The 23,040-nt window shown below is 42.4% G+C and overlaps 1 protein-coding gene and 2 pseudogenes across 4 annotated transcripts in view; all 3 read left to right on the top strand.

Moving 5' to 3' along the window:
- LOC147023560 (A disintegrin and metalloproteinase with thrombospondin motifs 16-like) overlaps positions 1 to 23,040 on the top strand; it is a 184,052-nt gene that overhangs the window by 125,883 nt on the left and 35,129 nt on the right. For all 4 annotated transcript variants that reach the window (XM_085889060.1, XM_085889058.1, XM_085889057.1 and 1 more), the window contains 3 exons: positions 520 to 664; positions 904 to 1,030; positions 14,033 to 14,225. In XM_085889060.1, coding sequence (XP_085745186.1) covers positions 520 to 664; positions 904 to 1,030; positions 14,033 to 14,225 — 465 coding nt within the window. The remainder of the gene's footprint in view (positions 1 to 519; positions 665 to 903; positions 1,031 to 14,032; positions 14,226 to 23,040) is intronic.
- LOC147023561 (uncharacterized) lies at positions 7,183 to 14,024 on the top strand (annotated as a pseudogene).
- Positions 12,727 to 12,866, top strand: LOC147023562 (signal recognition particle RNA; annotated as a pseudogene).

Raw genomic sequence — 23,040 nt, 5'->3', positions numbered from 1 at the left:
GACAAAGTTCTGAGCTATCTGACATTGGCTGACTCCACCTTCTGATTGGCCAACAATTCGTCTTCTTTGAAAATCGCAAAGGTCGTGTGCTCCCTGGGTTCTTGGCATAATTAATTGTCATACAAGACCCAGGAACTCATTTCTGCAAATAAGTAGTTGAACATGAGTACAATTCACTGAGTAAAACTTGCTTTACGCAGAAGAAATGAATAAATTTAAGGTGTTTATTTACGTATGTCACATCTCTGTATATATATATATATATATATATATATATATATATATATATATATATATATATATATATATATATATATATATATATATATATATATATATATATATATATATATATATATATATATATATATATAGTTATATGTATACACACACACACACACACACACACTCACATTACACGTTGGATATGGATGCTCCATTTGCATGAAGGCTGAATGACCTCTTCCTGCATCTGTTTCCTTGTTTATTAGCTTCTCATGACCATTTTGTATTGCTTAGATTTTAATCCAGGGAAAGAACAGTGGAATTGCTTGGGAATACGTCTTGCCAGAAAACTCATCAAGTGAAGGTCATATTGGAAAGAAACTCCAGACCTTCTCTTGGGTTCTGGTGTACTCCAGTTGCTCAAAGTCCTGTGGTGGAGGTGAGTAAAAAAAAAAGTTTGCACACCAAGTCTTTAAAGATTTGTAAATATGCGTAAAAAACAATGAACAAATAGAGAGAACTCGACCTGTTGAACAACTTTAGAAATCCGACTTTTTCATGAAATTTTGGCACCTAATTTAAGCATGAAAAAATGGCCCTGACTTCTGCTCGAGCAGGTTGCTGATCTTCTGAATCCGGTTTGTGGGACTATTTGAGCATGTTGCCTGATCATCACAGGAAAGATGGCCCCACGTGCTGTTTGTGTACGAGAACAATGGGTTCAAGTGAATCAGTCCTTTTGCAGTTCCATCAGAAAACCCCCGATGGTTCCCACTGAATGCAATAACCATGCATGCCCTCCAAGGTAACTGTTTTATATTTGCTTTATATTTTTAGATACCAACAAATGTGGTGATATGTTCATTTTTTAAAACATCTTTCCTGATTGATTTTCAAATGAACAAGTGAAGCAATTATATATATATATATATATATATATATATATATATATATATATATATATATATATATATATATATATATATGTTACGGAAATGGCCCTTATTGGACTACTAAATATAGGATTAGCTCAGATCCCCCATTATATGCATGTATAGATAGGTTGTTTGGTAAAATGGACGTTATATGTGTGTCGGGAGATGTAAGAGGCTGTTTTGTTGTTTGTACGGTGGTGGTGGACCAAGGGCTCCCTCTTCTTCTTCCCCATCCCGGATGAGGCCCCGCCCAGTCGGGTGAGGGGGTGTGGCCAAAAGGAGGAGGTGACGTGAAAGGGAGGAGTTTTGGTCGGCTTCGAAAAGGGGGAGGAGCGAGCGATTCGAAGCGAGCGAACATAAAAAAAACTGTAAAAGAGAGAAAAGGGTTGAGTGTGTGGAAATAGTCGCTGAGATAAGGTGTGCTCGTGCAACGAGAGAGCAAGCGAAGACCTCGTGAACAACTTCAGTTTGGCAGTTTGGAAAACTGCAGTCGGTTGAGACGGTGCTCATGTGTCAAAGCGAGCGAATGAAGGCTTCGTAAAAAGAGTATTGTGTGTGGAAAACAGTTGGGTTTTCGAGGCATGCTCGGAGTGGCTTCGAAGCGAGAGAAACAAAGGCTTCGTGAAAAGGTTGAGTTTTGAGAAACGGCAGTCGGCTTTGAGAGGTTGCCTGTACGTCGAGTCTGCCCTTTTGGACAGTGGGAGAGGCGGCCTGCACGTCGAGTCGATGATCGACTCGTATGGGGAGGTGATCGACAAGTTTGGCCTGCGTCAGGCCGCGGAGCCTCCGTACTTACTCACCTCATGGCTCGACACGTTTGTCGATCCGCCTGCGGAGCTCGGCACCTCAATTTGGGCCTTGTCTGGTGAACGGGCCAGGTCTGGATTTGTATGCTGGACCGTGAGAGATATCAGCTGAGGCCCATCGTCGACATTGTGTGGGGCTGGAACGCGCTGAGGAGGGCGTGTACACGCGGTGCCTTCAGAAGGAAGAGTACGGCGCCGCCATCTTGCCAAGCGGCGCGTTCGAGCTGGGAGTTCCACTCCGTGGACATCCGCCTGTTGCAAGCGACATTCGTGCTTTTGACAGTCCTCTCCATGAGACGTCACCAAGTACTCTGTCTTGTCTTGCATGCATGCTGTCTGTCTGTCTTTGTCTGCACGTTGTTTAAGGCCTATTTCGGTAGCGACCCTCTCGAAACCTGTAGTCCGTGGTTCCCTAGTTAAGAACGGGTTGAGGATTGTTAATGAAAACATTGTTGTGAATTTTGCTTGTGTTGTGAACCGCGATGTTACCCAATAAATCTGGTTAATTCGTATGAAGTTGCCGCTATGGATTAATTTGTGTCGCGTCGAGGAACAATCCGTTTGATTGGCAAATAAAACCAAAATGGTTACAGACTGGCAGAAAACGCTCACCATCTGAAAAAACCAGTCTGTAACCAGGGGTTCTATTTCCCCAACTGGCAAGGTACAAGGATTACGTTGGTATCGCGATTGAAGGGACATGACCCGAGGCCTGTGCTGAGCCGGCCGGCGTTATAAACCCTGGAGACGGTGGTGGTGAAGGTGGCGCCTCGGACCGGGTGAGAATCCCTCTGACCCTGGATCCGCAACAATATATATCTATGTAAATAGATATATGTATATATATATATATATATATATATATATATATATATATATATATATATATATATATATATATATATATATATATATATATATATATATCTATTTACATAGATATATATTGTTTACATTTGTTGTTATTACCCACGTAAAGAGATATTTACATAGATATATAGATATATAGGAGCCTGGTGTTGGCGCAGTGGTAAGGGCAGTGGCTTGGGACCCAAGAGGTCCTGAGTTCAAGCCCCGTTGGGACACTGAATTAATATATGTATGTATATGTATATATATATATATATATATATATATATATATATATATATATATATACTGTATATAATGTGTATATATATATATATGTATCTATATATATATATATATATATATATATATATATATATATATATATATATATATATAAATATATATAAACCAAGTAGAAAACACCAGGGGGTTGACTCAGCCTGCCATCCTTCCGAGGTCGGCGAAATGAGCACCAGTTGTACTGGGCCCGGTGTATGCCCCGGTTAGAATAGGTGTACCATATCCCTGTGTGTCGTAAGAGGCGACCAGGGTTGCGTCAGGAAGGGCATCCGGCGTAAAAACCTATGCCAAATCATTATGCGGACAACAAAACGAATTTCCATACCGGATCGGTCGAGGCCCGGGTTACCAACGACCGCCACCGGTACCGGTGGTCAGCAGGGTACCAGTGGAAATTGTGCTACTGCTGGGCGAAGGAGGAGAAGGAGACGGGGAAGGCGAGTCCGGAGGCAGTGGGAGAGGGGAAGGGTAGAAGTGTGGAGGTGAGAGTTGGAACTCTGAATGTTGGGACGATGACTGGCAAAGGGCGAGAGTTGGCTGATATGATGGAGAGAAGAAAGGTGGACATACTGTGTGTACAAGAGACCAAGTGGATGGGGAGTAAGGCGAGGAGCATTGGAGGTGGTTTCAAACTGTTCTACCATGGTGTGGATGGGAGGAGAAATGGTGTCGGGATAATCCTGAAGGAAGATCATGTCAAGAGGGTATTGGAGGTGAGGAGGGTGTCTGACCGAGTGATGAGTGTGAAGTTGGAAATTGAAGGGGTGATGATGAATGTCATCAGTGCATATGCCCCACATATGGGGTGTGAGATGGAATATAAAGAAGATTTCTGGAGTGAGTTAGATGAAGTGGTGGAGAGTGTATCCAAGGATGAAAGAGTGGTGATTGGAGCAGATTTCAATGGACATGTTGGGGAAGGGAATAAAGAGGATGAGGAGGTGATGGGGAGGTATGGTCTCAACAAGAGAAATGTGGAAGGGCAAATGGTGGTAGAGTTTGCAAAAAGAATGGAAATGGCAGTGGTAAACACGTATTTCAAGAAGAAGGAGGAACACAGGGTGACATACAAGAGTGGAGGAAAGTGCACACAGGTGGATTACATCTTAAGTAGGAGATGCAACCTGAAAGAGATTAGTGACTGTAAGGTGGTGGCAGGGGAGAGTGTAGCTCGACAGCATCGATTGGTGGTCTGTAGGATGACTTTAGAGGTGAGGTTGAGGAAGAGAGTGAGGGCTGAACCAAGGACCAGATGGTGGAAGCTGAAGGAGGAAGACTTGCGTGAAATTTAGGGAGGAGGTGAGACAGGCGTTGGATGGTGGTAAAGATGGGTGGGATGATTGGGCAACGACAGCAGAAGTTGTGAGGGAGATAGCTAGGAAGGTACTTGGTGTGACATCTGGACAGAGGAAGGAAGATAAGGAGACTTGGTGGTGGAATGAGGAAGTACAGGAAAGTATAAGGAAGAAGGGGTTGGCTAAAAAGAAGTGGGATAGTCAGAGAGATGAAGAAAGTCGGCAGGAGTACAAGGAGTGGCGTCGAAAAGCAAAAAGAGAGGTGGCAAAGGCCAAGGAAAAGGCATATGACGAGCTGTATGAGAAGTTGGATACAAAAGAAGGGGAAAAGGATTTATACCGATTGGCAAGACAGAGGGACCGAGCTGGGAAGGATGTGCTGCAGGTTCGGGTGATAAAGGACGCAAATGGGAATGTGCTGACGAGCGAGGAGAGTGTGTTGAGAAGGTGGATGGAGTACTTTGAGGAGCTGATGAATGAAGAAAATGAGAGAGAGAGAAGGTTGGAAGAGGTGGAGATAGTGAATCTGGAAGTGGGGTGGATCAGTAAGGATGAAGTGAGGACTGCTATGAAGAAGATGAAAAGTGGAAAGGTGGTTGGCCCAGATGGAATACCAGTGGAGGCATGGAAGTGCTTAGGAGAGATGGCAGTGGGGTTGTTAACCAGATTGTTTAATAAAGTCTTGGAAAGTGAGAGGATGCCGGAGGAGTGGAGATTAAGTGTACTGATTCCGATTTTCAAGAATAAGGGTGATGTGCAGAGCTGTGGAAATTACAGAGGGATAAAGTTGTTAAGCCACACCATGAAGTTGTGGGAAAGAGTAGTGGAAGCTCGGTTGAGAGGAGAGGTGACGATCTGTGAGCAGCAATATGGGTTTATGCCAGGAAAGAGCACCACTGATGCGATGTTTGCTTTGAGAATGTTGATGGAGAAGTATAGGGAAGGCCAGAAAGAGTTACATTGTGTGTTTGTGGATTTAGAGAAAGCTTATGATAGGGTGCCAAGAGAGGAGTTGTGGTATTGTATGAGGAAGTCGGGAGTGTTGGAGAAGTATGTGAGGATCGTGCAGGATATGTATGAGGACAGTGTGACAGCGGTGAGGTGTGCGGTAGGAATGACGGACCGGTTTAAGGTTAAAGTGGGATTGCACCAAGGATCGACTCTGAGCCCTTTCCTGTTTGCAATGGTGATGGACAGGTTGACGGACGAGATCAGACTGGAGTCTCCATGGACCATGATGTTCGCGGATGACATCATGATCTGTAGGGAGAGTAGGGAGCAGGCTGAATCGAGCCTTGAGAGGTGGAGGTACGCACTGGAGAGAAGGGGAATGTTAGTCAGTAGGAGTAAGACGGAGTACATGTGCGTAAATGAGAGGGAGGGTGGTGGTATGGTGCGGTTGCAAGGAGTTGAGGTGGGGAAGGTGGATTGGTTTAAATACTTGGGATCAACTGTCCAAAGTAACGGAGAGTGTGGGAGAGAAGTGAAAAAGAGAGTGCAGGCAGGATGGAGTGGGTGGAGAAGAGTTGCAGGAGTGATTTGTGACAGAAGGGTAGCTGCAAGAGTGAAGGGGAAAGTATACAAGACGGTAGTGAGACCAGCTATGCTGTATGGTTTGGAGGCGGTGGCGCTAACAAAAAGACAGGAAGCAGAGCTGGAGGTGGCAGAGTTAAAGATGCTGTGATTCTCGTTGGGAGTGACGAGGATGGATAGGATAAGAAATGAGTGTATTAGAGGGACAGCGCAGGTAGGACGGTTTGGAGACAAAGTGAGAGAGGCGAGATTGCGATGGTTTGGACATGTGCACAGGAGGGAAACGGAGTATATCGGGAGAAGGATGTTGAAGATGGAGCCGCCAGGCAGGAGGAGAAGAGGAAGGCCAAAGAAGCGGTTCATGGATGCGGTGAGGGCGGACATGCGGGTGGTTGGAGTGTCAATGGAAGATGTGGAGGATAGAGCAAAATGGAGACAGTTGGTCCGCTGTGGCGACCCCTAGCGGGAGCAAGCCGAAAGAGGAAGAAGAGATATATATATATATATATATATATATATATATATATATATATATATATATATATATATATATATATATATATATATATATATATATATAGCCTGGTGTTGGAGCAGTGGTTAGGGCAGCGGCTTGGGATCCAAGAGGTCCTGAGTTCAAGCCCCGTTGGGCCACTGAATTAATACACCAGGGGGTTGACTCAGCCTGTCATCCTTCCGAGGTCGGCGAAATGAGTACCAGTATACTGGGCCGGTGTGTACCCCGGTTAAAATAGGTGTACCATATCCCTGTGTCGTAAGAGGCGACCAGGGTTGCATCAGGAAGGGCATCCGGCGTAAAACATGTGCCAAATCACTATGCGGATCATATGGATGATCCGCTGTGGCGACCCCTAACGGGAGCAGCCGAAAGAAGAAGAAGAAGAAGATATATATATATATATATATATATATATATATATATATATATATATATATATATATATATATATATATATCTTTGATACATACATGCATACATACATACATTCATACATACATACACACCTGCTCAAGCAGAAGATATATAAAGATATATCTTCGATACATACATACATACGTACATACATATATACACACCTGCTCAAGCAGAAGTTTTATATATATATATATATATATATATATATATAGATACATACATATATGCATAACGGATTACATGGTAGATTCTCCAACCTTTAATTGAACAAACAATGACTCGACAGTTTCGGTCAACAACATGTGCAGAACACCATGCATCCGTTAACCTTTCTCAAAAGTGATGAACATTACCACAACATCCCCCTAAATACCCAAAAGGTGGGTGTGGGCCAATCTGGACAGCCAATCAACGCATGTATCACGTCACTCACGCATTCTGACCATTAACAAAATTATTGCTTCAGGATGGTGGCCAAAAATTTAGGTAAGGCATATGATGGTCCATTAATGCAGGAGACAATGAGACGTATTGGGATTCCTTCCTTGTGCACTTTTGGTAGCCTGTAGGCCCTGGGAGCCACTCCATTGCTGCTGTACAGCTGTTTGTCTTCCACAGCCGACAGTCTTCCATTTGCTATAATTCTGGCGAGCAATGAGTTTAACCATCGTTCCTCCTTTTTAGTTGGATCGGAGATTAGGTGTCGTATGTATGCCTTATCTCAATTCTTGGTAAACATCCTGAAGCATTTGGTCGGCAAAATGGAGCGATCCTTACATAATAGCACTGCCTTTGCTGAAAAAGTGAAACGTGTCACCATCAAACCACACGAGACCATAGTATATTTCGATGTTGTCTCGTTATTCACCAACATGCCCATAGCCCTGGCGATGGAGGTGGCGAACCGGCGATTGGTGGAAACAGGTTGTGGGTGCCTTAAGCCCGATGGACGTGTGAGACATGCTTTCTGCTTGCCTCTCTTCCATGTACTTTCTCTTTGGCAAAGTGTATTACAAACAGGTTTTTGGCATCGCCATGGGCTCGCCGGTATCGGCCGTCATCGCCAATATGGTGATGGAGGATTTGGAAGAGTGTACCATTCTGTCCCAACCAGTACAGCCAAGTGTGTGGTTCCAGTATTTGGATGATACTTTCGTCATCTGTCCCACTGACACCATAGTCTCCATACATGAGGCCATCAGTAAAACATTTCCATCGACCAATTTCATCCATGAAGAGGAGAAGAATGGAGCCCTTCCTTTCCTAGACACGCTTGTAACAAAGGATCCCAAAGGAACCCTGAAGGCCCCAGTGTATAGAAAGCCCACACACACACCGACCGCTACCTTGACTTCGATTCCTGTCATCCATTGGAGCACAAAAGATCGGTGGTACACACTCTCTCAAAAACAGCATGCGAGATACCATCCTCCATCGAAGACAATATGAGAGAGGTGGACCATTTTCAAAATGTTTTGAGGGCTAACGGTTACCCAGACATCTTGCTATCAAAAGGGAGAACGATCCCACATGGCCCACACAACAGACTGGGACCAAAAGAACAACCCATGGGACTTTATGTTCTTCCTTTTATACCGGGTGTATTGCAGAGGATCGGCAGGGTATTGAAAATGCAGGAGTGAGGCTAAGTTTAAAACCAGTCTTCACTCTCAAGAACGTCCTTATGAGGGTAAAGGACAAGTTACCTAGGAAGGACAGGGTGGGTGTGGTGTACACGATACCCTGTGGTTGTGGAGCCGAGTATGTGGGAGAGACAGGGAGGACCTTAGGCCAACGTATTGCTGAACGAAGTGAAACGTGTCACCATTTGCAGTCACCATTGCCTTTGAGTGCAATTATCCCAACAGGACTGCCATTGCCGAATATGGGCTCAAGGCAGAACACACACTTTCATGGGATAGGGTTGGCATTGAAATCCGTTAATCCGTTCTCAAGTTATAACACAACAAACAGACAGACACGGCTCATTTTTTAATGTGGATGTTTAATGAAAAAAACATTTGGTTGCCATAATTTGGTTTTACTCTTAAAGAATATAAGCTTCCAGCCTTATTGTTATGTTTTGAAATGGAAAATTTAATAAGAACAAGGATTACTTCTACGTTACATTTTAACATCACATTTTAGTCCTGTAAGCACAATAACAAATACATATCCAAAATTACATCAATTTATTTTTGAAATCTAATCATTGTATTCTAGGATGAGGACCTGAAGGAGACTTAAAAACTCGTTAATCACCTGTAAATGGTGTTCAACTCTAAGTCATACACTCAACATGTGTATTCACAAATATCATCTGGCAAATCCTCCAATTTACCTCTATGATAAACCCCTGCTTGAGATGACGTCGAAGAGCTCTTTCACCTTGCAATCTGAAATTATCTAGCTGGGGACGAGGGAGAGAGGGAGAGAGAGAAAGAGAAAGAGATTGATTGAGTCCATACTTTGTGCAGAGCATTGGTGTTGCTTCAGCAGTCTCCTTGGCTATTGGGCACAATCCTGGATGGGTCTCCACTCCGACACAGTATACCAGCAAGCTGGTACTCATTTTGCCGACCTCGGAAGGATGACAGGTCGAGCTAACCTCACCTGGTATTGATTCAACAACTGAGCAGGATTTGAACTCAGGACCCTCGGATCCAAAACCCGCCACCCTAACCATGAAGCCAACACCAGGCATGCCCCCTGGGCTGAATGACAACTTGGAATACTTTGCTGAGCTTATCCTTACTCAGCCGGTCTCAACTCCGCATGGTATACAAGACATTTATCTGCAGCATCATGGAAAATAGCTCTCCAATGTAGGCTGGTGCTGCCTCTTCTCATCTCAAGTCCTTGGTGAAAGCTGATTGCATGGTGCTGGAAGAAATTGGTTTCTATCAGCAGCAGGCTGAAGGAGAGGGCCTGATTCTTGCTTATTGCAGACAGGTTGGTGGTTGTGCTGTACTCATGTAGTACTTTGTTAGGAACCCGTGTATTATGAAACTCCCAAAACCCAAGCCCACCGCTCACCTCCACTCGTAAATGTTCTTCTTTTCTCTAGCTTGTGGAACTAACTTCCTCATTATCTCCGCCACCGAAGGTGTACGGAAGTTATGTATTCACCCATTTGTCTGTGAGCAGGATATCTCAAAATGTTATGGTATGAAACTTGGTAGACAGGTTGGTTGTGTGACAAGGATGAATTGATTTGGTTTTGGAGAAGATCCGGATCTGGATACGAGAATTTTTACAGTGATTCTTCACAGTTCAGAGATAGGGCCAAACATGATATGTAGCACAATATTTCAAAAAGTTGTTGACTGTTTATGACAAAACTTTATTGGATGAGTTGGTTAGGTGACGAGAACAAGATGATTAGATTTTAGGAAAGATCCAGATTCAGATCTGACTTGTCAGTGCGATATAAAACGTACATTATTCAGCCTGGCGGAGGTATGCGCTCTACCGAGTGCCATTCTTTTTTTTTTTTTTTTGAGACATCCATTTCTCCACTGCATTACATTGTGGACTTTTTACCATTAAAGACAGTAAAATGTGAGGAAGTTAATGCTTGAAAACTAATATCAGTGGCTATGCATCATTGTAATTGGAATCTGATTTTTTTTAAAGCAGATGTTTATGATCTAATGGTTGTGACATTGAAACAGAGCAATTTAGGTCCGCATGTCAATTCTGCCCCCTGCTGGGGTTTCTCCAATGCTGAATGTGAAAAGAATGGTGCAGTTGGATTGTTCAAACTTAACTTAAAATGCTTCAAAATTTTGTTTGGAAAAAATTAAAAAATATATTAAAATTGCCTTGAGTTGTGACAGTGTGAATCTTTTGACAAATTGTACAACTTGAAAAATCTTTCATTCACATTTTCCTTTCAATTTCTCCTTTCGGGTAAATACAAAAGGATTAGTCACTTCTTCGTTTTACGTTCTTCTGCAAATAATGTTTTGCTGTTGTTTAACTGACTGGCATTTATGTGGATTTATGTCTTTGAAACATCAACCCCATCCATCATAGACTTTTTTCACTGTCTTGGAGTGTTAAGCAGTAATTACTAAGAATTGACATTTTGTACCAGTAATAAAGTTGTCATGTTCCCATGTGACAACGTAAGATTGTTTAAATTATGAGCATATTTACAACTCACACTTTTGCATTTATTTTTGATAGAAAGGATTTGGTAAAGCAGAACAATTGAGGACCTTTGTAATTTTGACATGCTGTAGACTATGTTGGTCAATCCTAAAGTTATGTCAACCCACTTGTAACTTTTGAAGTTAAAGGTCTCCGTTGATCATAAAATAGTCTCATTATTTATTGATAGGTTTGATAAATTACAAGTTTCTTACATTATTTTTGTTTTTCAGGAATGATATAGTAATGGAATATAGTACAAAAAAATGTGGCTGCGGCACAAAGCTTCTTCATTGAATGCATCCAAACTTTAGTTAAATTCACAATGATGCAGAAGAAATATGCACATGAAATCCACCAATACATTTTCACAATTCTTCCGCACACTTGTCCACACTTGACTGTTCAACGAAGGGTATCATCCTTTATAGGAAGAAAACTGGATGTGCACGATGGACCACGTTCAAGTCAGCCTTTCACTGGATGATAATAGGACGATGTATGCTATTCATGAACTATTGCGTCAAAACTGATATGTCATGATTCAAGAACTTGTGACCAAGTAGGGAATATCCAAATCAGGTTTATTACCAATGTCACTGGGGATTTGTGGAAATGAAAGTTGATGGTAAAATGGGTGCATTCTCACGGAGTCGTAGAACCTAAACTGGCTTGCTGCGTATAGCAACAGCATCTTTGTTGTTGTCATTGGGAAGGTAACTCTTTCTTTGAGTTCATCATAACTGGAGAAAACAACTGGTGCCACAACTGCAAGCTTTAATTTATATCTTGTTCAGCAGAGTATAAAAAGGCTGACTTTTCCACATCCAAATCGAACAAACTCCAACGAGGTGTCATCAAAGTACTTCACATTCTATTTGCTGACCACATTAGAACTTTGCTAAACTGGGCAGTTCTACACGGTCAAACACTGAATGGAAGGTATGACCACATAGTTTTGTATGATAATCTGAGACCTGCAGTGTACAAAAGCATCCAGCTCTTCTAAACGACTCCATTCTCCTCCGTACCAATGTTGTGCTGCAGGTAAGACAGAATGCCTTGATCACTTTGTCCTGAGAGTAAGACGTTTTGTCTCACCCACCGTATTCAATGCAGATTTAAATCTTGTGACTTCCACTTATTTCCCAGAATAAAAACCGAACTTAGGTGAAGAAGTTTTGTATCTGTTGAAGTGGTTAACACAGCGATGTCAATTCATTATGGACATTTCAGAAGGAAGGTTTCAGTGCTGAGATGAAACGTTGCTTGATGCTGGATGTATATTGCAGATGATCAAAATTATTTTAAATAATGTGACAAGAATATAGTTTGTGAATGGTACGCTGTTTATTATGTAGTTAGGGCATGATGGACATTTTGGATGAGCCTCATGGATGACCCATTAAATGATAATAGATTAATTATCGTAACCACAATTCAGTCTAACAAAATGAAATTTCATGAGAATGACCAAATTCTTACTTTCAATTATTTTTGTCTTTCTTTGCGGTCTATATATTCTTAAGATTACCAATTCCCCCCATTTTATCTACTTGTGAGTTAGGCTGGATTTGGCGATTTCCCCAGACTTTTTGAAAACCAGATTTATTGCGATTTAAGGAATGCATGCAAATATTGAAAATATTGTATGATATTTCATATCAGCATTTTGATTTTACATTTTAACCGGGCGTAGTGGCGTGCGCCTGTAATCCGGCTACTCGGAGGCTCGGGTTGGAGGATCGCTTGAGGACGGGAGCTCTGCGCTGGGCCGTGCTATGAGAGGGTGTAGGGCAGCCCGTATTCATGGCGAAACCCAATCCTTATCCCTGTGTCATGAGGCGACCAGGGTTGCGTCAGGAAGGGCATCCGGCATAAAACCTGTGCCAAATCAGTATGCGGATCATAATGGATGATCCGCTGTGGCGACCCCTCACGGGAGCAGCCGAAAGACGAACAACAACAACATTTTGATTTTACATTTTTATAAATTTCTTACTTCCAGGATTGCAGGTGGAGAGTAAGAATAATAATAAGAGTACATCTGACTAATGAAGGAAAGAGGTTTTGTTTACAGAAAACCTTAGCTGAAGCTTTGGATATGGCTGGATATATTCAGGGCTCATCGACGAGTATATTGTTCATATCATTTTAAGCTCATGAATTTAACATTGCGGAGTCTTTCGCAGCAAACCATGTGCTCCTGATTTTGCTGGCGAAGCGAGGTTGAGCAGCACAAGTAGATTGACATGTCTCGTAATGTTCCTCAAGCCTGACTTGTGAGTTAACATTCAAATTGAGATTTACAGTTATTGGGGGAATCGACTGTTTTCTTACATAAGAAGCGATCATTTGTTGTTTATTTTGAAGAATGCCTTCTTACCCTTGAAAAATTTGCCTGTTTGGCATTCCCAATTAAGCACATCTTTATTATGGTTGGATTCTAAGTTCAAATCCCAAATAGTTTGGAATTTATCTATTGTCTGATAATGTCTTTGTAGTTCATTTAAAATTAGTGATTGTTTTTTCTCTCCTGTCCTTGTTCTGCATTCCTGGATGCGATTATATGAACATGCTCTGCATTGGGATCTTTAATGTCCACCAATGGCATTATAAATCTTGAAAGTAAAGACCAATAGCATCTTTGTGCTCATTTATATGGTGATTTAGAGGCTCACAACATTAAAGTTTTAAATTTGGCACACATCCGAGCACATTTCAGATCATCCCGTAAGCAAATGCCATGTTTTGAAAGGAAGTGCATTGCAATATCATTCAGTTTTTGGGTATGAGGTAGTAGGTTTCGATGTAGAGGATGAGAGAGGGTGAGAGAAAGTTTAAATGCTCACATGCCTGTAAACTTCAAATATAGACATGCTTTCTTTACTTATGTGTTCCATTACCAAGTTGACAGAGGTGGTTTCCCAAACTAATCGTATTGTATTCTGGCACTGATTCAATGCGATAAATCTGAGCTTTGTTTTTCCACAGCTGGCAGGTCGGTGAGTGGACTCCATGCAGCCGTAGTTGTGGAGGGGGGAAGGAAAAGCGCGAGGCATTGTGCCTCGGAGGTGATGGCCTTCCGTTGAAGGAGAAATCCTGCTTGAACAGAAAGCCTCCCACTCAGCGTTCATGTGAGGTCCATGCCTGCCCCCCCAAATGGCACACGGAAGCCTGGACAGAGGTACGCCATTGGCTTATTTTAGTCTACTTTAGTCTTGCGGTGCAATTTGATTACTGTGTAAATGAGTCACAAATCTACACACATCTTTCCACTGATATCAAGTCTATCTGATGATCTTCCACTTAGGAAGCTACTTTACCTTTTGCAACACGCAATGTGCTTTTTCTTGGAAAGTTTTATTACTGCTCTGTTGCCCCATCAATGCTGTAAAACACAATTTGCAAAGCAATTAATAAGGTGTCAGGTATTTTTACTTTCAAGTGATAATCGTATCACGTGTTTTGCTCAAAAGAGTTTGGCTGCAGCAGCACGCATGCATAATGCAAAGTAGATGTGATTATCTGTAAACAGTGACAAATTTGATGGCAATTTGATGTGTTGTGAAAATAGTTGATGACGATTTGCTATGGCAATCAAAATATTACAGGTTGATTTAATACATTGGTTTGTCCATTAGTCAATGTATCAAATATTGATGAATGTGAAACAAAATGTTTCTAACATAACACCGCATGCTTTTCACAGCAAGTCATCGACTTCCAAAGGTAAGATGTTGCAAACTACTGAATCTTTGCCTCTACACAGGTTACTGAAACATTCGGTTATATTTGCTGCTTCAATCTTTCCATTTTTATATTTGAGAAGTGAAAAAAAATTCAACGATCAGCTATTACATTATCGTTGGTTTTTGAGATATGACTTTAGCTTCCGTTTAAGCGAGAACAAATCTATACTATTCCACAATGACCTACTACAACTACTATGACTACTACTACGACTATGATGGCTCCAAATATTCACACACCTTTTTGAGAGGTTGGTTGGGGAATATTCTTAGTCGAAATGCTTTACAAACTGGCTTGCCAGGCCTGCTGTACGACTAAAGGTGACTGGAATGTGGATTTTTTTATTTTTATGCCAATGCTGTTTTCTTGTTTTGATATATACAGGGCAGTCCGTGATGTGCAACTTTTTATTTAACTACAATATTTTTTTAATCGGTTGATTTTGTTTGTTTTTGCATACTAATACACAGGATTAGTGAAATTTTTGTTGATTACAGCAAAAAGATGCTTCTACAAGCAATAATGAGTGATATCATTAGTAGTTGCTCAATTCAAGCACTGCACCTCTGGATGACAGCTGTCAAATGTACACTGAAGTTGTCAATGACTTGGTTGAGAACTGGAGCTGGCATGCATCTGATTTCCTGTCTGATGTTATTCTTCAACTCCTGCAGTGTGTGGGTTGTTTTTGTAGACTTTAGCTTTGAGGAACCCCCATACTTAGTAGTCAGGAGGAGACAGACCCAGGGAATATGGAGGTCGTGTGTTGTCTGTCCATCGAGAAATGATTCTTATCATCCATGAAATGGCATCTCAATAACTCTAAAACACCATTGGAATATGCATGCAGTGTTTCACCATCTTGCTGGAAGATTACTGAATTCATCATCACGTCTTGCTTCCTTCTCAATGCCAGAAGGAATCTTATCTGCAGCATGTCCACGTATCTATATCTGTGTTGACTGTCACTGTTTTTCTGGCTTTGTTCTCAAAGAAGAAAGGCCCTATTATAGTGCTATGTCCAATAGCACTCAAATCATTACTTTCGCTACAGAAACAGGTTGTTCCATATGTTTTGTGTGGTTGGCATCCTGCCCAAAACCGCATGTTGTTTGTTCACGTGACCATTGAAATTGAAGTGGGTCTCATTACTAAAAAAAGACTTTGTCCAGAAAATCCTGGTCTTCTTCGATCCGCTGGGCAATGGTTATACAAAATTTGAACCTTTTCCTACTATTTATTTCAGTCTGGTGCTGCAGTAACTGTATCTTTTCTGGATACAGTTTCAGATTGTCATGTATAATTCTGCCAATTAAAGGTCATGTGAGGAGAGAAGTTCCCACCAGCTGTGCAAGTCAGCATGTCGACTTTTTTCTGAGAAGCCTGCAAAGCTTCTCTTGCACCCTCTACCTTGTTTAGTGTTCCCACTGAAGGTTTTTGACCACTGTGTCCTTTAATTTGGTCTTTCACAGTTCCAATGTCTCTAAACGTTTCAACAATACGTTTGATGGTTTTGTATTTTGGAATAATTGCATCGGGATAGACCCTCTGACACTGCCTTTGTGTATAAATATATGACTGTCAAAAAAAAATGGCTAAAAATGAGCATCCATTTGGGGCACAGAGAAATTGTTCGACCTGGTTGAAGCTTCTCTGGAAAAAAAAAAATTAAACTTTGTTCTTTAGGTGAACTGAAAATAAAAAAGAGGGCCACATTAGTCAAATTATGATGGCTGTTTGAAAAGTTGCACATCATTTTGGACCATCCTGTATTTATTATCCCGCCCCCCGGAGGGAGGGAGCGGGATATTGTAATCGTCCGGTTTGTTACTTGACGAAATCTACGATTTTAAGTATGTTGGTCGGTTCAGTTTGTGAGTTTGTTTGTTTGTTTGTTTGTTTGTGTGTACGTCTCGCTCTATAGGTTGCATTTCGAGTCGGAATGTCATGGAACTTCACCAATGGACTTATTGGCCACCAGAATAGAACCCTATAACTTTTGGCATGTCAAGGTCAAAGGTCAAGGTCAGGAAAAATTCCTGAAAATCGCGAAAATCCGTATCTTTTAGCATGGGCCGATTTTCAAAAATTCATGTCTCCGCCAAATCTTAACGGATTCCTTTCAAATTTGAAACGCAGACGTAGGAGGGGAGTATCTTTGACTGGATTAAAAATTGGTCACATCCGTTACGGATTACAGAGGTGACAGGTATTTTAATTTTATTTTTTGTTTTTTTGTTTGTTTACCCTAAAAACTATGTTTAACCCCAAAAATACCTATTATCGCTCAATATTCTCGATGGTACGCGATATTGTTGAATTTCGTCAAGTCCTGGCCCTATGGGCCATTTTTATTTGTCTGTTTGTTTGTTTGTTTGTTTGTTTGTCTGTCTGTCTGTTAGCAACTTTACAGCAAAACAGTTTTAGCAAACACTATCAAATTTAATCCACAGGTGGGCAATGAACCTTGAACGACCCCATTAACTTTTGGGTCCAATTGGATCAAAGGTCAAGGTCAAGAAAAGATCAAAATCGTTTTTCGCTCATAACTTCGTCAAAAATGATCTGATTACTTCAAACCAAGCTTATAGTGAACCTTATTCTATTTCTCACTTATAATCCTACCTATTTCTATAGTGAAAAATGCATATTTGTGAAGATCGGTAGGGTCCGAAGTTTTGGAGGTCATGGCCATCGGTCAAAATTACAAATTTTCCATTAAAACTAAAACATGGTTACGAAAATACAACTTTATGGGAAAACGGCTGACTCAAACACTGTCAAATTGTATCCACAGGTGGGTAATGAACCTCTGACGACCCCATTAACTTTTGGGTCCAATTAGGTCAAAGGTCAAGGTCAGGTCACGAAAGGTCAAAATCGTTTTTCGCTCATAACTTCGTCAAAAATGGTTTAATTGACTTCAAACTAAGACTAAAATATTCCTTATGCTATTCCTTATAATCAACATTCAGGTTAAGGATGTATCAAATTTAAATTTGATCCCCAAAATAACTTTATGCCTTAAATGGGTGGGATTTGTTGTGCCTGGCACCACTTGTTGAATTCTGTGTCTGAAAGTGTTAACACTACAGAACAGAGTCGTGTTTATGTTCTCTTGTGTTAACACTGCAGAACAGAAACACTATTCTGTAGTGTTAATACAAAAGACCCTATGGGATCTTGAATGTCTACCAATGACCACAGTGCTGGCAGATAGTTCCGCCAGCTTAATTTCTGCCAGTATTTGGTGCACATCTGATATTTGGTATGGTCATTAAGCATATGTTATGCTTAATGACCGGACACACAAAAATAAAATAAAATCAAACTCATGTCAGAACAGCTGTGCACACAGCGATACAACTGAGTTTATAAAGTAATCTGCTGGCACATCTGCAAAAACTGATATTCCAGTTCCAGAAAATTTGTGGGAAAATGAACCAAAAGCAAACACTGAAAACATGGAAGTGCCGCTCACGTACAACCTAATGATCATATCGAGTATGAACATCGAAAACAAAGCATTGCTACCAGATATCATACTTGCATTAAAAAAAAGTAACAGAGAGTTGAAGGTATTGCAAAGTGAGGTGTTAATAGCATTGATTTTGGACTAAATGATGCAGAAATCAAGAAAATGACCAAACACTAAGTCCTCAAGAATGAAGTGAAAAGATCCTGGAAGCTGAATAATTCTAAAGTTGTACCAGTGATAGTTGGAGCTTTGGGAATGATGATGAAGAACCTCACAGAGATATTAAAAACCATCCCTGGGGATAGTACTGCAAACAAACTACAGTTGGAAGCTGTCTGGGGCTCAGTGACGATGCTGAGGAGAGCCCTCGGCCCACTACTGGATTTAGCGGTGGCCAGGTGGGCCCATGGCCCCGGGGCCCCCCACATTTCGGGGCCTCCCACAATTTCGATGACATTTTGAAAATCCCTTGAAAATGTGCTTCTAAAGTTTTATTGTCGGTGAATGTAGATTGTAAACTCTTTGTAAGGATATCTTTTCAAAATTGTCCGTCATTGTGAGGGTCCTTTTCAAGCTTTGGCTTTTTCAAGCCGTTTCTTCCACGGTCTACAGAACGGATCCAACGTGGTCAAAAATTCTCGGGGCAAGCCTCAGGCATTGGGGGCCCGCATTTGGATCTTTTTTTGGATCGATCATCGATCCTTCGGATGGTTGAGCGTGGCCAACTAACTACGGCACTGCCCGCCAGAGCCCAGCAAGCACAGACGGAATGCAGAGGTCCAGCCAGAGGAGAGGTGAAAAGGTGAAAGTCGACGTGGTAAAACTAGGCCAGGCCAGCACAGCACACGGCCGGCACGGGTAGTATTGTACACACTGAAACTGCGGCTGGCAGGGAACGCTGTCAGTACTCTGCTTACTGGCACGCACAGCACAGTAACACGGTGTGACTTTCTATGTTCCAGGTGTGTGAAACATACTTGTTAGAAAGTCTTTCCTGTTTCACCACATGTATGAACGTTTGGTACTCTTGTGCCCATGAATGTTTCATGCAATTTATGAATACCATGTTGGTGTAGTGCAAGCCTGTAATTCTCACTTTCTTGGCGTTTTCCCACCGGATATGGTGAGAGCTTCTGGTTTCTTATCGGTTGGTGTAAGTGAACCGTCGCCATTTTGTCTTTGCTCGCTGAGCGAGACTTTCATTATTGGTGCCATTATATTCATAAACAGTGTGCAGAAAGGCAACTTCGGTGTCTCGTCTCATCCAAACCGTTTGATCACGGTATTTTCCTGGATCCGCTGTTCATCGTTATCCTCCATATTAGCAGACTTACCGTAGGTTACCAGAACCTACTTTTCAATACTTGTTGTTCGTGATTGTGGTATGTCCCACGTGCACTCTGACAATATCTCGGTTACTCGGTACCTACCAGCTGCAGAAACCACAATGAGCGGCTTCGGTGACGACAGGCACAAATCCAGGGCTCCACGGAAATATGACGGTGGTGCTCAAAAGCGGAAACGTTCCAAGGAAAAAGATGAAAGACACAAGGCCGTCGTCGACAAGACCCAGAAAATCTCAGAGTTTTTCACTCCTGCACAAACAGGCGATTCGTCCATGACAGAGGCTGGAACACCAACAGAGACAGAACAAGCGGATTTGGCAACACAACCCCGGCGTCAAGATTCGCCCAACATCTCGGAAGGTTCCACCGATGAAGAACATGCATCACATGAAGAAGCGAGAGATATACTGACTGATCGTGGACCTGGCTTTGCCAATGACATTGGATGTTGGCCTCCTGAGCGACCGTCGTCAGAGATGATCGACTTCTGGTTATCACGAGATTTGGAGCCCCTGCAGAATTCGACTGGTCCCTTTGATTCATCCATACAGTTCGTTGAAGGTAGGAAACGCTGCTGCTCCTAGAATCTTTTTTACCATAGACTACAAAACGGAGAGTCTGTGAAAAGGTCCTGGCTTTGCTTCTCCACATCAACTGGAAAACTGTACTGCATCGCTTGCAAACTCTTTGGAGGCGCTACTGCCCTGGGCGGGGAAAGATTCAATGATTGGAAGCATGCCAGTCATTCTATCGAGGTGCATGAGCGTTCGCATGTACATTGTGCGAATATCATCCGCTTGTCAGACAGAGCAACATCTGCAGGTCGTGTGGACAGTGAACTCATCAAACAGGTGAGTGAGATTGCGTCCTATTGGTGGGAGGTGCTGAAACGAAGTGTGAGCGTGATATCGTTTCTTGCTGAGCGTGGTCTGACGTTCCGTGGATCGGATGAAATTGTTGGGTCACGGACGAATGGTAACTACCTTGGTTGAATGGAATTACTTGTGGAATACGATCCATTTTTGGCGCAGCACATTCAGAAATATGCCAACCAAGGTAGTGGCTACACCAACTACTTATCATCTATGACATGTGACGAGTTCGTCTCCATCATCGGAAAATCTGTTCTGGATAATATCGTCGCTCGTGTGAAAGAGGAAAAATACTTCTCTGTGTCAGTCGATTCTACTCCTGACATAACCCACATCGACCAGCTCACAGTTATTCTATGATACATCGAGAACGAGGCTCCAGTGGAGCGTTTCATGACCTTTCTGAGCAGCACAGGACACACTGGACTCCAGCAAGTGACGGCATTACTGGATTTTTTGAAAGCCACTGGATTGGACATCGTTAACTGCCGAGGACAGTCTTACGATAACGCATCTAATATGAGTGGCCGATTCAATGGGATGCAGGGAATGATGAAACAGGAGAACCCTCTCGCAATATTTGTGCCATGCGTGACGCACTCACTGAACTTAGTCGGTCAGTCGGCTGTGGGATGCTGTAGACCTGCAGCAGCATTCTTTGAATTCGTGGAACAAGTGTATGTATTTTTACAGCTTCCACGTCGCGCTACGCCAGATTATTTGATGTCCTGAAAGCCAAAGGTCTGCAAGTACCAAAGCGCCTCAGCGACACTCGCTGGTCGGCTCATTCTGATGCAACCCAAGCTCTTGTAGACGGTTACAGCGAAATCATGGATGTCCTCGATGAAATCGCAAACGACGAACAACTGATTAGTGAAACGAGAAACACCGCCGAGACACATCACCAAACGATGTGCACGCTCGAGATAGGGTTCTATGCTGGTTTCTGGTCTACTGTCCTTGGTAGATTTGATCGTACGAGTAAAACCTTTTGGTCACAAGGTACTGATCTCAACACAGCCGTGCAGCTCCTCAAGTCATTGGCGAGCTTTTGCAGTCATGACGCAATCAGTTTGATACATTCGTTGTTGACAGAGTGGAGCACTCAGGTACGGAGGAATTCACTCGCGGATCGCGTAGACGAAAGCGTAATGTCCGCCTCGCTCCCTTGGACTACGGACATACTCCAGAAGTAGAACTAGACGCCAAGGAGTCCTATCGCATCAGTGGATACGTTGCAGTGATCGACGTACTGCTGTCGCAGTTGGAAAAGCGTACAAGCGCTTACAGCGAGATGAGCGACAGATTTGGATTCCTGCGTGCTCTTGTTCAAATCGAAGTGGAGCAGATTCGAGAGTCATGCTCGAAGCTCGTCGAGCTGTATCAGGAAGATCTATCACCTGACCTCACAGAAGAAATGATTCAGTTTCAAGCCATGATGGAGTCAGAGCCAGACTCGGGCCGTACTGAACTCGAGATGTACAGTTTTCTCATCGAGCGAAAACTCACCGATACTTTCCCAAACGTGGAAGTGCTGCTTCGGATTTACCTCTCACTGATGGTGTCGAACTGCTCCAGGGAGCCCTCGTTTTCGAAACTCAAGCTTATCAAGAACCATCCTCGCTCCACGATGGGGCAGCAGAGACTGGTCAATCTGACCATCATTTCAACCAAATCCGATGGGCTCAATTTCATGCAGGTTGAGAGTATCATAACCGAGTTCGCTGCCGCGAAGTCGCGCAGGAAGCTTGTCCATTGATGAAGGCACCGTGTGTATGTTCATTGATGTGGATGACACTGCTGTATAATTTGCGGTCGCTGGAAGTCGGCTGTTAATCACCATTTCGGATTTCTCTTGCCCAGAGGGTTTTTAGAAGTTAGAAGATTTTTAGTCGAATTTCGTAGTATGATTAATGACAGCGCGTCGTTTGTTATTTTCTTATATTAGTCCATCTCTATCTCTTACTCTTGCAGCAACAGCATTTTTGTGATTTGATTTTAGAATGAGCTCATAGATAAGTCACCAGCCATATCAACAACAATCCGTCCATCTTGTCATATTGTCAGATTTAATTGTAATTTGTGAACATATTTGCCAAATCATTCCTGATCAGGATCTGCCAAATCTATAGATACAAGTTCAGTTGTTGATGAAAAAGCAGTTATAATTTAAGTTGTTGATTAATCTCCAAATTTGGGGGCCCCCCACAATCATTGTGCCCACGGCCCCCCACATGGTAAATCCGGCCCTGCCTCGGCCAAAACATAGAGAACAGAAAACTTCACAGCTTGGTCCATGAATTGTGACCCCTTAATGAAGTAAACGTGGATACTTTGATCCCACCCTGGGACGACTCCATTGCACATTTGAAATGTAGACACACACACACACACACACACACACACACACACACACACACACACACACACACACACACACACACACACACACACACACACACACACACACACACACACACACACACACGTGGTAATACAGTTTATATACATACACACATGCACAAATGTACACATGCATCAAGTGCATAAAAA

Source organism: Eptatretus burgeri, chromosome 7, assembly GCF_056783735.1.
Source record: "Eptatretus burgeri isolate ZD-2024b chromosome 7, Ebu_testis_v1, whole genome shotgun sequence".
In the NCBI taxonomy this organism is placed as follows: Eukaryota; Metazoa; Chordata; class Myxini; order Myxiniformes; family Myxinidae; genus Eptatretus; species Eptatretus burgeri.
Note: the sequence above shows the minus strand (reverse complement) of the source record. Positions and strands in the feature narration are given on the sequence as shown.